This window comes from Oncorhynchus nerka, linkage group LG14 (genome assembly GCF_034236695.1).
Source record: "Oncorhynchus nerka isolate Pitt River linkage group LG14, Oner_Uvic_2.0, whole genome shotgun sequence".
Classification (NCBI taxonomy): domain Eukaryota; kingdom Metazoa; phylum Chordata; class Actinopteri; order Salmoniformes; family Salmonidae; genus Oncorhynchus; species Oncorhynchus nerka.
Window position 1 is genome coordinate 54987246 of NC_088409.1, and position 17264 is coordinate 55004509.

General features: G+C 44.9%; 1 protein-coding gene across 1 annotated transcript in view; it reads left to right on the forward strand.

Annotated features, from left to right (window-relative positions):
• The window catches only part of LOC115141495 (E3 ubiquitin-protein ligase CBL-like), a 38964-nt gene extending 23469 nt beyond the window's left edge, over positions 1–15495 (forward strand). The window contains 12 exon segments of the mRNA XM_029680401.2: positions 1184–1321; positions 2873–2960; positions 3302–3433; positions 3603–3824; positions 4514–4565; positions 4568–4644; positions 4940–5305; positions 5469–5563; positions 5761–5931; positions 6201–6307; positions 6620–6826; positions 7342–15495. Of these exon segments, the coding sequence (XP_029536261.2) occupies positions 1184–1321; positions 2873–2960; positions 3302–3433; positions 3603–3824; positions 4514–4565; positions 4568–4644; positions 4940–5305; positions 5469–5563; positions 5761–5931; positions 6201–6307; positions 6620–6826; positions 7342–7652 (1966 nt within the window). The 3' untranslated portion in view covers positions 7653–15495.
• The last annotated feature ends 1769 nt before the right edge of the window (positions 15496–17264 follow it).

Here is a 17264-nt window from a genome sequence, read left to right on the forward strand (position 1 = left end):
ACTTTCTCCTCTATTGTCGATGCAGAAACACAATGAGAGAGGAGGATGTTTTATTATAAACTGGGTGGTTCAAGCCCCGACTGCAGGTTTGGCTGACATCTGTGGTATATCAGACTGTATACCACGGGTATGACAAACCATTTATTTTTTACTTCTCTAATTATGTTGGTGACCTGTTTATAATAGCAGTAAAGGCGCCTGGGGGGGGGTTGTTGTATTGTGCATAAGAACAGCCCTTAGCCCTGGTTTATTGGCCATTTACCACATCCCCTCGTGCCTTATTGCTTAATTATACACTTTCATTCAAGTTACTCTCTCATTATAACCATGACTTTACATATTCACCTTTATTTTTCTCCCTACAACATATGTGATGGTCACTGACTTGAGACTTGCCTGTGCTGTCACTCCAAAAACAGCTACTTAGACTGCACTGCTTTCTTACAGTCTGCCTGTCATGAGCTTACACACACACACACTAAGAAACTCGACCTAACACACTCTGGCGAGCACCGCCAGCTTGGCTGTCGAACGCACAATGACACCAGAAGGCACCAGTCCACCCTCACCCCTAGTCTCACGTGCCCCCCCCTGTGGCACATGGAACAGCATGGTACCTAGCATCAATAGGTCTATTGTAGAGACTGGGCGGATGTCAGTACTCGCTCCAACAGAGGACAAGTGTGTGACGCAACGCGGCAAGTATTGAGCCTTCGTTCAACCTCTTACTCCTAGATGACAAAATTGGTGACTCTTTTAAAATGATTTGAATGAATAAGCGTTACTTAACTATGTGTGGATGGTGTATTCATATTAATAATGCTTGAGGATCCTGTGATGTGTAAACGTTTCCAAGCGTTGTGAGCGTGTACAGCATTGTAAGCTGTGCCTGTGTGTGCGTGCGTATGCTGTACACGCTTATAAATTGAATTGCATATAGTGTGCACACTCACACTATAAGCAATACAATTTATAGGCATGTACAGTATATTGTTTACAAAAGTTTGTAAAGCCTGCAATTGCTTTATAAAAGGCTTGTTAATGAAAATATATCCTTTGGTATTGAACTCAGGACAGAGAAGCTCACCAGGAGTTTGCTTAGGGTGGGGATGAGCTGGGATTGGGCATTTTTTGGAGGGTGTTTTCCCTATTGTCATTAGTCCTTTGTGTGTGTGTGTCACAGCTACATCTTCAGGCTGAGCTGCACGCGACTGGGCCAGTGGGCCATCGGCTACGTCACTGCAGATGGGAACATCCTGCAGACCATCCCCCACAACAAGCCCCTCTTCCAGGCCCTCATCGACGGCTTCCGGGAAGGATTGTGAGTTCACCAACCTCTCTTTCTCTGTGCGTCTGCCTTCCTGTCTCGGTCTCTCTAACTGTATCTTTCTCTCTCGTCTCTCTTTCTCTCGTCTCTGTCTATTTCTCGCTCTTTCCAGTCTCAACTCGAGCTGATTTTTCTATAAACAATGGGGATAATTTTACATCTCAAAGTCCTTGCAATATGTCTCATGTTGCATCGGCCACGACTCCATTTCCCCTTCTGTTTTCATAAGCAGCAGGAGAGTTTGATTTGCAATGTACAGTCAGTGGTTTGGGTGTATAGTGGCTATAATGGTGTCTCCTACAGCATTGGGTCCAAACTCAATGGTACCCCCAACAGTACACCTTTCTGCTGTAGCCCCGGACAAGCACACCTGATTCTACTTGTCAACTAATAATCAACAGTTGAATGAGTTGTGTTTGTCCGGGGGTTTAAACAAAAAATGTGTACTGTTGGGGTTACTAGAGTATGCCAGTGTTCAAACTTCTGTTTTTGTTTTATAAACGCTGTGGTAAGAATCTTCCAGCCTGTAATCAAATGCTGAATTAGTCTGTGAAAGGTTGTAGGCTACATGTGATTTGCTTTGCAAAGAGCCTCATACATGTGTTCTATAAAGCCACTATGTAAAGTATCATTTAGGCCTCAAGGTTACGCGAAAGACGTAGTCAAAAACATACAGCTGCGACTCAAATTACACCCTATTCCCCATATGGTGCTGTGTTTATAATTATTTTATTTATTATTATTTAGTAGTAGTTAGTCTTGTCTCATCGCTGCAACTCCCGTACGGACTCAGGAGAGGCGAAGGTCGAGAGCCAAGCGTCCTCCGAAACACAACACAACCAAGCCGCACTGCTTCTTGACACAATGCACATTCAACCCGGAAGCCGGAGGAAACACCGTACACCTGGCGACCTGGTCAGCGTGCACTGCGCCCGTCCCGCCACAGGAGTCGTTAGTGCGCAATGAGACAAGGATATCCCTGCCGGCCAAACCCTCCCTAACCTGGACGACGCTGGGCCAATTGCGCGTGGACCTCCCGGGTCGCGGCCGGCTGCGACTGAGCCTGGGCTCGAACCCAGAATCGTTGGTGGCACAGCTAGCACTGCGTTGCAGTGCCTTAGACCACTGCTCCATCCGGGAGGCCGGTGCCGTGTTTTTAAACCCTTGTGGCAGCCCTGTGTGGCTTTAGTCAATAGTAATGTACTTTATATCGGGAATAGGGTGTCATTTGAGACAACATACAGTACCAGTCAAAAGTTTGGACACACCTACCTCTGAGAGAATGCCAAGAGTTGTGCAAAACTGTCATCAAGGCAAAGTCTGGCTACTTTGAAGAATCTAAAATATTTGTTTAACACCTTTTTTTGGTTACTACATTATTCCATATGTGTTATTTCATAGTTTTGATGTCATCACTGTTATTCTACGATGTAGAAAATAGTAATAATAAAAAATAAAAACCTTGAATGAGTAGGTTTCCAAACTTCTGACTGGTACTGTATGCGTGTTAGTTTCCCCTTGTGAGTGACCATCTCCTCTACCCAGCTACCTGTTCCCCGACGGGCGCTCCCAGAACCCAGACCTCACAGGACTGTGTGAGCCCTCGCCACAAGACCATATCAAAGTCACACAGGTAGGTCTCTCTCTCTCACATTCATAACCTTACATACTGCACTTCCTGAATCTCGGGTCCTGCTCTGTAGAGGAAACGGTTTGAAACTGAGTGAAAACGGGTACTATTTAAACTTGTCCAGTAGGAAATTCTGATTTATTTTCTGTTTTAAAATGTTTTTGCTGTGGTGTACCCTACTTAACACGACCCTGGCTCCTTTTTAGTGGCAATATAAGAAACAAACTAAACTACGGATGCTTTTAATCTGCTCCGTTTGTGTTTAATGTACATGCTATCCTACGCTCTGGGAGGTCTGCTGAAATCCCATGGCTGACTATGCATCTCTGTGTGTGTGTCCTCAGGAGCAATATGAGCTGTACTGTGAGATGGGCTCCACCTTCCAGCTGTGTAAGATCTGTGCGGAGAACGACAAGGACGTGAAGATCGAGCCCTGCGGTCACCTCATGTGTACCTCCTGTCTCACCGCCTGGCAGGTAATGTACCCCTAGTCTCTTTCACACTGCTGGGTAAGGGGGGTGTAGGGCGGGTTGGTGGGTCAGTGGGCGGGAAGTGTATATGTGGGTGCATGCATGTGCATTCTCATGTAGACATGAATGTTCCTAATCCCCCTCTCACCCTCTCGATTCTTTTCTTCTCCTTCAGGAGTCGGAGGGTCAGGGCTGCCCATTCTGCCGGTGTGAGATCAAGGGCACGGAGCCCATCGTGGTTGACCCCTTTGACCCCAAGGACCCCATAGGGGGCTCCTACGGGAGCTGCAGGGGTATTTTTGGGGCAGAGGGTGCCCCGTCGCCCAGCTACGACGATGACGACGACGACCGGCTGGAAGACCCCCACCTCATGATGAGCAAGCTGGCCTGTTCCAAGGTGAGCATGGTCTAGCTAAATCTGATATGGAGCACTCTTCTTCCTTACTGTAGCTCCTTGGTGAAATTTACCCTAGGTACAGGTCTAGGATCAGCTTCCCCTCCCCTATTCTTAACATTTTAGTGGGGGAAATGCGAAAACTGACCCAAGATAAGTGTCCAGGGACAACTTACATTACTCTTCCTCTCCCTGGGCCACGTTCAGCAAGGTACAACATTGTGGAACGTTCAGATAAATTCTGTCACAAATAATACGTTTCTTTCTCAAAGTTTACCTACTGAAAGTTGGGCACATAACCTACTGTAATCCTTGTGGACTATAAATGTGCACCCCTGCTCTAAACTGAACTCTTCTGAGGAACTCTTCCTCTCTCTTTCCCGCACCTTCAGAGTGTAAGATCACATCGCTTTCATCTTTGACTTCTAAGCTTCCGGGTTAGCTTTGCTTCTTCCAGGTATTTGATGTGCCGGGTCTTTATTTTTCTCCTCTTGTGAGACGGCATCTTTCAGCTGTCTCTTTGTAACACGTCAGAACTCCGCCCGTGGAGTAAGCTTGAATAGACGAGTACTCTGAGAGTGAGATCACACAGCTTTGATGTGATTGGGAATTGATTTCTTTGGTATTGAAGAGGAAGTGTGCAATGACAAGTTCCCAGAACTCTCTCCCTGAGCTGTCGTGTGATGTTGCAGGTGGAGCGGCCCCCTTCGCCCATGTCCCTGGCGCCCCAGTCCTCCCTGCCCCCGTGCCCCCCCGCCTCGACCTCCTGCAACACCGACCGCCCAACCCCCCAGGAGCATCCAGCCCAGGGACCACGTCCAAGGCAAGCTCTCTGCGCAATTCACAGTCTAACAAATGGGAATGTCGCCAATAGAAATGTGTGCGGAGAGTCGGGCCTATTTAGCCACTGTTGGACCGTAGTGGAGGTTGAATAGAAATTAAAATAAGTGGCAGTAATTTATGTTTTGTATAGCACAGACCAAAATCCTCAAACTTTGTTAAAAATAAGTGTTTTTGGCATGACAGCTGTTGATGACAGCTAGGCTACTACTTCCAATGAAAACAGATGAAATTGATTCAGTCCTCATGGTCTGTAATTGTGCCCTCCTTGCCTGTAGGCGTCCTCCCACCACAAGGACAAGCCTCTCCCCCTGCCCCCAGCCCTGAGGAACCTGCCGCCTCCTCCTCCACCAGACAGACCTCTCTCTGCCGGGCCTGACGGGTGGCTCGGCAGACGGCCACTACCCTGCACCCCCCTGGGGGAGCCCAAGCTCCCACCGGCCCCGCCCAACCGCAACCTGGCCGACTGGAACCCCAGGCCGGTGCCCAAGGCCCCCGGACAGCCACCCGGTGTGGGAGACAGGCAGCTCTCCAACAGACACTCCCTCCCCCTGGCCCTACCGTCAGCCCTAGACGGATGCACAGACGGACAGCGGAACAACAGCTCGCTCAGTCTGGACCATCAGCTGGTGAAGGGAGCCCAGGTATAATACTAGCTTCCGTTAGAGCAGTTGGTTAAATGTGGTTTCACAGACATGGATTTAATCTATACCAAGAGTGTGTACAGTTGCACGTGACTGTGTGAGGATCACAAGTGAGTATTTACAGAAATGGAACTTGAGCGGCGTCTTCTCTGTTCCTCCCCAGAGTTTTGGAGGCACGGCGTCTGGCAGTCAGGAGTATGACAACCCCAAAGTGAGGCCTTCGGTCTCGGCCAATGCCATCTATGCTCTGGCAACAAGGTACAGTACACACACTCTTCTCCCTGCTGTGTGAATGTGCTATATGATGTATAAGGCCCAGGAGATTTTCCTGGCTGAGTGACTTTACCTGAGTTATAGGTATAGGTATACTCAGAACCTAGAGTTTTCCCCGATCAGGTCCCAGAATCCCAATCTGTTTATATTAAGTGTCCCCCTCTCACTCCCTGCGTTGTCAGACCCCATCCAGATCTGAAGCCTGTGGCTGGGGGGGAGACCTACGAGAGTGACGAGGAGTCCGACTACATGATCCCCACCTCTCGGCCCGTCCTGGCCCCCATGGCAGCCCCCCTTGTGGTGACAGAGGCCCCAGCCCCGAAACCCCCCCAGCCCAGCTCTCTTAACTCATGGTAAGTACCATCTGCTATAAGACCCACTCATTGAGAAACGCTTCATTGAAAAGTTTCACTGTACGTTCTTTGATAACTGTGATGATATTGTAGGGGTACTGTGTACATCTTCAGTAATGTATTTTCTTATTCTGACAATTGATTACACGTCAATAGGAGAAACCCAAGTTTAAAAAAAAAAAATATATATATATATATATATATATAATCAAATCTAGCCATATGATGACATGTCCTCTTAGCCTCCCTCCCCTTCCTGTGTTTGATAGGCCCATGCTGAAGGACCTGGATGAAGGACCTCAAATGTATGAAGCCATGTATAACATCCAGGCCCAGGCCCTCACAGCCTCCCTGCCTCACCTGGCCAGAGACTCGGGTACTGCCTTATCACAAAACTATGGCTGTGTCCCAAATGGCACCCTATTCACTACATAGTGAATTACTTTTGCCTCATACTTTTTGGCCACTCTGTCCTAAACACAATCTGCTTCTGCTTATTATGAACACGCATTTAGTATGCCCCATCTTTGCTAGTTCAGCACTCCACCTCTTCTCATTTTACCCCACCGTTCTAGCCCACTCTATTCTATTCTATCCCATTCTATTAAATTCCCTTTGATTTGAGGAGATTAAAATGCCATGGTTTCATTTCACCCTTCTGACCTGACTGAATCCCTCCCTTCCCCAGATTGCTCTGAGCTGCCCCCCATGGCCAGTACCAATGGTCCCATCTGGGAGATCCCCTGCCCGGTCCGGGAGTTTCCCGAGGAGGTAGAGGAGGAGAACGGCTACGACATCCCCAAACCAGCGTTGCCCATGGCCCGACGCACCCTCTCCGAGCTGGGGGCCGCCACCAGCCGTCTTGTCATGGACAGCGAGCCCGGAGCGTCTGCCTGTAAGGCCCCCACAAATCCAGTGATATAGTTAATTTGTAGGGTCAGGAGTTTCAAAGGGGGGTAGTTCGAGCCGCATGTGGCATCAGAGCCGTGTGTTTCAGACCCTTATAGTTAATTTGTAGGGCGGAGAGTTTCTTCTGACCAGGGAACACTGGACCCTAGGAACTATTTGATAAAGACATGTACAACAAACGGTGCACCAGGTTTGAGCTAAATAAATAGCCAATTCTCATCTGCAATTGTAAGATATAGGCTGTTACTAGAGCCCAGAGTTTTTCCGTCCCAGTCACGGGTTGAGGAAAAACTCCTGGCCCAGTGCATCTCGAATGGTTGACCACCCCTGGGTATTTAACAAGGTTGTCCCTCATGTATTATTCCTGTATTTAAGTCTTCAAGATTTAGGATTGTGAATTGCGAGATTTGGGCAGGAGAACTGAATTGTAATGTGGATGCTGCTTGTTGTTCTGTGGTTTGTGATGCGAATGCTGTTCTATTTTCCTTCCTGTTCTTGTAGCCTTCTCAGAGTCCAGTGACGCCCCAGAGCGGCCGCCCAAGCCCCTCCCCCGCCGCTTCAACTCAGAGCGCCGGCGCAGCCCCATACCTCCTGGATTAGGCACTGGAGGAGGCGGAGGAGGGTCGGGAGAAGGAGGTGGAGGAGTAGCCAACCCCCAGATCACCAGCGAGATTGAGCATCTCATGAGCCAAGGCTATACCTACCAGGACATCCAGAAAGCCCTGATGATTGCACAGAACAATATGGAGATGGCCAAGAATATCCTGCGCGAGTTTGTCTCCATTCCCTCCACGGCGCACATTCTTACATAGTACCTCCTCTGCTCCAGCCCTGCCCAGCTCAGCCCAAAGCCCATCGCCTGCAGTACTAGCGCTTCAGTGCTAACCGGAGCCCCTGCAGTCTCCTGTCCGGCGCCCTCTCAAAGCTAGCTCGATGCTAACTGTGTGTGACTCCGAGCCCTGCACTCCGCGTGATTTCTCAAGAGAGTCTGGACGCCTTTTGTAATGTGCTGCAGGGCCACTCTCCATATCCCATGTGGTGATGCTGATGGCTCATCATGCAACCGAAGCTTCGGCGGTCTATCTCAGTCGTTTTCGCATCCTCCCGAGGCCTCTACCGAAATGTAATCGACACCTCGCAACAAAAAAAAACATGTACGTGTGTCTATATAAGAATTTAATATATAACAAAATATATATTAAATGTGTATAATGTATACATATATATTTCCAATGAGTTCCGCTTCGAAGGTCTTTTTTTTTTTTCAAGTCGTTCATGTTAAGGATAGATTGCAGAGGACAAAGATGGTGGTTCTTTGAAGCCGCTCTGAGCGAGAGAGCACCCTTCTATAGTCCCCAGACCTCACTTTGAGGAGAAAGACAGACTTGGTTTAGCATTTAGAAGCAGGCGTTTCCTAAACATTTGGCAACATGTCAAATGTGGCCTTTTTAATGATATTGCTTCGGTACTTTCTGGGGGAAATGAGTGTTTGTGTGTTGCCTCAAAGTAGCATAATGTTAGTGTTAGAGGTCTGGACTGTCATCTCCAGCTAAGGTTGTAGCCCAGTGTGTGGTTTGTGTGTGTGCGCTTTCAAGTGATCTACAGCTAAGGGAAAGGTTAAACCCATAGGGTATGTGTCTTTGTCTGGGATGTGTCTTTGTCTGGGATGTGTGTTAGGTGTGTCTGGCCATTGACTTGGCTACTAGGGTAGCGACGCGTGATGGCTGACCGAGTTCACGGTTGACAATTTGACTTAAGCCCGGTGAAAAGCAAAGCTGCTTTGACTGTGTTATTAGCTATATGCATCATTTTCTACTGTGGGTAGCTTTATTTCCTACATCTAATCGCCTCATCAGTGATTTCGATGACCAAACTGGGACTGGGAAGCCTGTGTTTAGTTTTTTCACTAAGACGGTTTTTAGAGGCAGTCCTGGCTCTGCTGTTAAGCCACACAAATGTGTGATACCAACTTCGGATGACTTGGATGTCTATGTTAGCGCAGTGGAAGAGGGGGTTCTCTCTCTCACTCCCACTCCCATTCTGTCAGATCTAATCAATCGAAGCCATCTGGGAGGTCCCGATTGGCCCATGTCCCAATCCCTCTTCTATCCCTGTGCAAAATGAATGTGGGTTGGTCGTTCTTCCTTAAATGTAGTGCTCTTTCTAAACATACTTCTTTCTACCAATCGTCTGAATGGGAGGGGCAAAGTGTACTTAAATCTAACGGTGGGCAAAAAAGTATTGACGGATTCTATTAAAGGCCCAGTACCGGGCCAAGATTTTATGATGTGTTGAACACAGCTCCGACATGAGGAGAGCTTCGTCCGAGACATACACCGAAGCTGTTCAGCGTTGTGAAAGAAAAAAAAAATATGTCATCGATTTACTTTAATAATATATTATTATTATCATCATTATTGTTATTATTAATTCAGAAGTGCTTTACTGCTGCTACTATTGTTATTGCTATACTATTAAGCCTTAAATGTACATTTGTGAATATTGTTGTTTAACCTCTTTTTTTTTTTAAAGTGACAGTATCTCATTTGTGTTCTTTATTTGGTGATGTAGCATACTTGAAAATGCAAGCAGCTTGGGTTGTGCAATTCAAGCTGAATTCAGTTGTTTTCTTATCTTTAGTGTAAGGATAGCCTTTAGGGGAATTCTGATGACATCATAAATCGCACTGTCAGCATATTGACTGAAGTGGTAGCACCGGCAGAACGAACCATGTGATTGAAGAAAAGGAACAGTGCCATAACTCAGGGGAGTACATCTAATCCAGATGAAATTGGGTGTTGTGCAAGCTTTGTTATTAAGGATCGTCTTAATTGCACAGCTGCAAAAAGCCCAGTAGCTTAGGGAACAAGGACATGTTGAGACGCACACCCAAAATGTTGATGAGTCGCACCCCCCCCAAAAAGTGGACAGAAAGTTGCACATTCTATATCACTCTTATTTATTTTTGTAAACCTTTCCGGTCACACATTGACAGGGTTATAAAGAGTGTTTTACTTTATTTTTCCTACAGAGATATTACATCCGTTGTTTGGGTCAACGTAACAGCAGGGTTTGTGGACCAGTTGGGAATGTGGAAATTTTGTTCTCTGTTTTCACGGAGAGGTTTCCCCAAAATCCTGGTTGGAGAATTGCCAAGTTTTAGGATTCCCCTCCCTGTTATTACTTCCTGATTCCAGGAAAACCTGGGAATTGTGGGAACATTTCTGGAATTTTGCAATCCGATCTGTAACTCAGGAATACCATATGTACACTAACCAGACAAGTGACTTTTCACATGGACTGTTCCGACTCGTCTTGACTCAATGAGTTGACAACACATTGTTAAACTAACGAATACACTCATTGAATACAGTAGGTGCACCATGTTCCTGTATGACTACATGATAGGTCTTCATTAACTTTTGAGTGTTCCGATTCAGTGGTTATAGGACCTTCAGAGTTTGAACGCAATCCAGAAACTTCTATTTTTAGGGAGGCTATACCGATGAATATGCGAAAGTCCACACGAATTGACAAAAGTAACCTATAACTAATTGTCATCATAACTTGCACATCATCTTGTGCTGACTTCACTTACATTGTTGGTTAAATGTAGAAATTGCACTGGCTCAAATTCCCATAATTTTATCTCCAAGACGGGTACTATTGAGGTACATTGACTTCACCCCTAAAGGTGGAGAGGCTCTGTTAATGGGATTGTCGCAATGGGCTGTAGAATCATCTTATCGGCTAGCTTCTCAACTGTATCTCAGTCTCCAGACTGGACGAGGTTTGTGGTGTCCTTAGTTTATTTTTCTTCTGTTCCTAGTTGCCTTGAGCGAAACGTTGATGTAACTTTTGAGTGCACCATGTTCAATAGGGATTGTGTGGTTTCGCCACCCGAGTGACAGCAGTCTAAGGCACTGCATTGCAGTGTTGCGGCGTCACTACAGCCTGGGGTTTGCTCCCATTACCGAGTCCCATAGGGTGGTGCACAATTGGCCCGCGCCATCCGGGTTAGGGAAGGGGTTTGATCGGTGGGGCTTTACTTGGCTCATCGTGCTCTAGTGACTCCTTGTGGTGGGCTGTGTGTCTGCAGGCTGACGACGATCGCCAGTTGAACTGTGTTTCCTCCGACACATTGGTGCAGCTGGCTTCTGAGTTAAGCAAGCGGGTGTTAAGAAGCGTGGTTTGGGGGTCATGTTTCGGAGGACGCATTTCTCTGCTATCGCCTCTCCCGAGCCCGATGAGGAGTTGCAGCGATGAGACAAGTTCTTAATCACAAAATTGGGGGGGAAAGAGGGTTAAATTTACAAAAATAAATAAAGGGTTTGTGAGGTTTCAGAACGGAATTGCTTTTCCTTTAATATTAATTACTGTACTGATTCTTGTCTAGGTATGAACATGTACAGTGCATTCGGAAAGTTTTCAAACACCTTGACTTTTCCACTTTTTTTTACAGCCTTATTCTAAAATGGTGTAAATGTTTGTTTTCTTTCCTCATCAATCTATACGCAATACCCCATAATACATTTTTTTTTTTAAACATTACATTTACATAAGTATTCAGACCCTTTACTCAGTACTTGTTGAAGCACATTTGACAGCGATTACAGCCTTGAGTCTTCTTTGGTATGAAGCTACAAGCTTGGCAAACCTGTATTTGGGGAGTTTCTCACATTTTTCTCTGCAGACCTTCTCAAGCTCAGTCAGGTTGGATGGGGAGCGTCGCTGCACAGCTATTTTCAGGTCTCTCCAGAGATGTTCGATCTGGTTCTTGTCTGGGCTCTGGCTAGGCAACTCAAGGACATTCAGAGACTTGTCCCGAAGCCACTCCTGCGTTGTCTTGGCTGTGTACTGAAGGTCATTGTCTGGTTGGAAGATGAACCTTGGGCCGAGGTCCTGAGCGCTCTGGATTAGGTTTTCATCAAGGATCTCTCTGTACTATCCTCCGTTTATCTTTCCCTCAATTCTGACTAGTCTCCTGATCCCTTCCGCTGAAAAACATTCCCACAGCATGATGCTGCCCCCACCATACTTCACCGTAGGGATGGTGCCATGTTTCTTCTGTACGTGACGCTTGACATTTAGGCCAAAGAGTTCAATCTTGGTTTCATCAGACCAGAAAATCTTATTTCTAATGGTTTGAGAGTCCTTTAGGTGCCTTTTGGCAACTCCAAGCCAGCTGTCATGTGCCTTTTGGCTGAGGAGTGGCTTCCGTCTGGCCACTCTACCATCGATTCCTGCTTGGTGGAGTGCTGCAGAGATTGTTGTCCTTCTGGATGTTCCTCCCATCTCCACAGAGAAACTCTAGAGCTCTGTCAGAGTGACCATCAGATTCTTGGTCACCTCCCTGCCCAAGGCCCTTCTCCCCCGGTTGCTCAGTTTGGCCGGGTGGCCAACTCTAGGAAGAGTCTTGGTGGTTCCAAAATTCTTTAATTTAAGAATGATGGAAGCCACTGTGTTCTTTGGGATCTTCAATGCTGCAGACATTTTTTGGTACCCTTCCCCAGATCTGTGCCTTAACACAATCCTGTCTCGGAGCTCTACGGACAATTAATTTGACCTCATGGCTTGGTTTTTGCTCTGACATGCACTGTAAACTGTGGGACCTTAAATATAGATGTGTGTGTGTGCCTTTCCAAATCATGTCCAGACAATTGAAATGACCACAGGTGGACTCCAATCAAGTTGTAGAAACATCTGAAGGATGGTCAATGGAAACAGAATGCACATGAGCTCAATTTCGAGACTCATAGCAGAGGGTCTGAGTACTTATATAAATAAGGTATTTCTGTTTTTTAAATTTTTAGTACATTAGCAAACATTTCTAAAACCCTGTTTTCGCCGTGTCATTATGGTGTGTTGATTTGAGGAATTTATTTCATTCATTTTAAAATAAGTCTGTAATGTAACAAAATGTGGGAAAAGTCAAGGGGTCTGAATACTTTCCGTATGTGCCTTCAGAAAGCATTTATACCCTTAGACTTATTCCACATGTTGTTGTTACAGCCTGAATACAAAATGGATGACAAACATTTCTCACCCATCGACACACACTACCACATAATGACAAATTGAAAACATGTTTACAAATATATTGTAAATGAAATGCAGAAATCTCATTTGCATAAGTATTCACACCCCTGAGCCAATATGTGTTAGAATCACCTTTGGCAGCGATTTACAGCTGTGAGTCTTTCTGGTTAAGTCTCTAAGAGCGTTGCACTCCTGGATTGTACAATATTTGCACATTCTTTAAAAAAAATATTCTTCAAGCTCTATCAAATTGGTTGTTGATCATTGCTAGACAACCATTTTCCACTCTTGCCATAGATCTTCAAGCAGATTTAAGTAAAAACTAACTCAGCCACTTGTGAACATTCACTGTCTTCTTGGTAAGCAACTTCAGTGTAGATTTGGCCTTGTCCTGCTGAAAGGTGAATTCATCTCATATTGTCTGGTGGTAGGCAGACAGAACCAGGTTTTCCTCTTTTGCTTGTGGTTAGCTCCATTCTGTTTTTATTTATTTTTATCCTGGAAAGCTCCCCAGTCCTTAACGATTACAAGCATACTCATAACATGATCCAGCCACCACTATGCTGAAAATATTGGGATTGGTGCTCTGTTGTATTGGTTTGCTCCAAATATAACCCTTTGTATTCAGGATAAAAAGTGCATTTCTTTGCCACATATATTTTGTGGTATTACAACAGGATGTATGTTTTTGAAATATTTTTCTACTGCACAGGCGTCCTTTTCATTCTATCAATTGGGTTAATATTGTGGAGTAACAACAATGTTGTTGATCTATCCTCAGTTTTATCCTATCACAACCGTTAAACCCTGGAACTGTTTTGAAGTCACCATTGGTCTCATGTTGAAATCCCTGGGCATTTTCCTTCTTCTCCGGAAAACTGAGTTAGGAGGATGCCTGTATCTTTCTAATGACTGGGTGTGTTGATACACCATCCAAAGTGTAATTAATAACTTCACCAAGCTCAAAGGGATATTCCAATGTCTGATTTTTATACCAATAGGTGCCCTTCTTTGCAAGGCATTGGAAAACTTCCCTGGCCTTTGTTGTTCAGTCTATGTTTGAAATTCACTGCTCAACCTAGGGACCTCACAGATAACTGTATGTGTGGGTTACAGGGATGAGGTAGTTATTCAGAAAACATGTAAAACACTATTATTGCACACGGAATCTGCCCATGCAACTTATGTGACTTGCTAAGGGGGGGGTTGAATACTTATTGACTCAAGACCGCTTCTCATTTTTAATGAATTTGTAAACATTTAAAAAATATATTTTCCGTTGACGTTATGGGCTGTTAAGTGTAGGTCCGTGACATAACATCTAAATTGTATCCAGTTTAACTTCAAGCTGTAGCACAACAACAAAATGTGGAAAAGGTCAAGGGTTGTGAATACGTTCTGAAGGCACTGTAAGTGCATATGGACCTTTTTTCTACATACTATACCAATTTGTGCTACGATACTGTCACTTTAAAAATGAAGTGTATAGTTACTGATTTAAAATATGTGAATTGCTATGTTTTATTTCATTTTGCATTCCTGTACATGTCAGATTTGATATCCCCCCCACCCAAAAAAAAGGTTTTTGTATACTTTTGTGGCTAATTTTGTGCGCAGTGCCATATGTGTCAGTAATGTTCTCCTGATGATTAGAATGAGGCATTGTCTGACGTGAGAGCATGTTTTCAGCCCGTTGGTCTAAAGATAGTCCAGTATTGGTTCTTACCTATACGCCTCCTCTGCCTATTGGACGACGTCACCACATTACACATCAAACTCCTTTCCCCATGTGGAATTGTTCCATTTTTTTTACCAGAAGAGGGAGCTGTCTGTCCTCGATGCCATTTTTCTCTTCAACCGTCGAGGCGTTTATTGAACTTTTTAATGCTCGTCACTTTGGAAGTATGCACAGTGCTATACTGTTTATTAAAAGAGTAAGTAAAGACGTCAAGTCTCAGTTTAACGGTACTTATCCATAGCTGAACAGTCCTTGAGCAATCTCCCTCTACTCTGGTTCACATGTGTCGCAACACCTGTGTTGCAGAAAAATGCATTTTCCATGTTTTATACATAACTGCTGATTGTGCCCCAGGCTTGCTGTTGGCTTGGGCTTTTGGAGGAAACTTGGCCAATCCCAAATCAAACCCTAGCCCCCTGTGCACCTTTTTTAGGAGTAATATGGTAATTGCTCCCTCTTGCCTTCTGATAGGAAAAGAGGCATTTTCTGCAAATTGTATTTACCGAATTCCCTCACTCCTCCCGAAGTGCATATGGGCTATGGGTCGGTTTGGGATTGGGCAAGTGTCCACCTCTCTCTCTCGCTGCCTTACTGCTTCAGCTTTTCTCACTACCAAGGTCTAAACTGCCATCAGTGCCCCGACGTCAGCTTTGGTTTAAAACATCTGCCTGTCTATGCATGTGGATGGTCCGATAATGTGGACCTTTCAGACTCCATTGTTTTTTGTTATGCATTTTCCATTATAAACATATTTATTAATTTACTGCTGTACTCCTCCCCCAAAACATCACGAAATCATGTTTTTCTTTTCTGGAATTTGAAGCATTTTTCTTTTCTTTAAAAAAATAAATAAATATGCATTGCTATGCTATGCTGTATTTATTTTGTCCATAATCATTTATCTTTATCATAATCTATATTTCCACTGTGTCCATTATCATAGACAGCCCTCAATTTGATGCAATCGTGTCTTGTCACTTGAATCACAAAGAACGGACGAAGAGAACTTCAGTTGGGCAATGCCCTGATTCTCCACCCTTCTCCCGAGTCCCGAAGCATGCAGTCATAGATTTAACAATATTGGAAACTACCTCAAACGCTTACACTGAATACTTTTAAGTCCATGAATGGGGAGTGTGCACTGTGCAAATGCACACTTTGGGAGAAGGGTGGAAATCGGAACGCAGCCTTGGACTTTAGGTTCTACGGTGAACTTGAACATGTTTTAATTGTCAACATTGGTGTGCGCTTTTCCTCCATTTCATCTTCCAGTGATAAGCGGACAATCTACCAGTCAACCTCCAACAGTCATCCCTGCGTGAACACACCTTGGTAAGAATTGTTAGCACTGTTGTCGTGTTCTTAAGAAAGGTCTAAGATCCTTTCTGCATTTTGGCCCGGTACACCCAATTCTTGTTCCCCTCATCTTGGTATCGATTAAAAATAGAATAAAACTCCCAAATCCATTACTTATCTGAATATGTTTTAGTACTCTTGGGAAGAAATGTGGGAATCATGGGAGATGACCAGCTACTGTAGTACAGCATACATTCCTGTCTTCACAAGCTGAAAGTGATCTTCTCTTCTCGCTATGTTTATACAGTGCCTTGCGAAAGTATTCGGCCCCCTTGAACTTTGCGACCTTTTGCCACATTTCAGGCTTCAAACATAAAGATATAAAACTGTATTTTTTTGTGAAGAATCAACAAGTGGGACACAATCATGAAGTGGAACGACATTTATTGGATATTTCAAACTTTTTTAACAAATCAAAAACTGAAAAATTGGGCGTGCAAAATTATTCAGCCCCTTTACTTTCAGTGCAGCAAACTCTCTCCAGAAGTTCAGTGAGGATCTCTGAATGATCCAATGTTGACCTAAATTACTAATGATGATAAATACAATCCACCTGTGTGTAATCAAGTCTCCGTATAAATGCACCTACACTGTGATAGTCTCAGAGGTCCGTTAAAAGCGCAGAGAGCATCATGAAGAACAAGGAACACACCAGGCAGGTCCGAGATACTGTTGTGAAGAAGTTTAAAGCCGGATTTGGATACAAAAAGATTTCCCAAGCTTTAAACATCCCAAGGAGCACTGTGCAAGCGATAATATTGAAATGGAAGGAGTATCAGACCACTGCAAATCTACCAAGACCTGGCCGTCCCTCTAAACTTTCAGCTCATACAAGGAGAAGACTGATCAGAGATGCAGCCAAGAGGCCCATGATCACTCTGGATGAACTGCAGAGATCTACAGCTGAGGTGGGAGACTCTGTCCATAGGACAACAATCAGTCGTATATTGCACAAATCTGGCCTTTATGGAAGAGTGGCAAGAAGAAAGCCATTTCTTAAAGATATCCATAAAAAGTGTTGTTTAAAGTTTGCCACAAGCCACCTGGGAGACACACCAAACATGTGGAAGAAGGTGCTCTGGTCAGATGAAACCAAAATTGAACCTTTTGGCAACAATGCAAAACGTTATGTTTGGCGTAAAAGCAACACAGTTCATCACCCTGAACACACCATCCCCACTGTCAAACATGGTGGTGGCAGCATCATGGTTTGGGCCTGCTTTTCTTCAGCAGGGACAGGGAAGATGGTTAAAATTGATGGGAAGATGGATGGAGCCAAATACAGGACCAT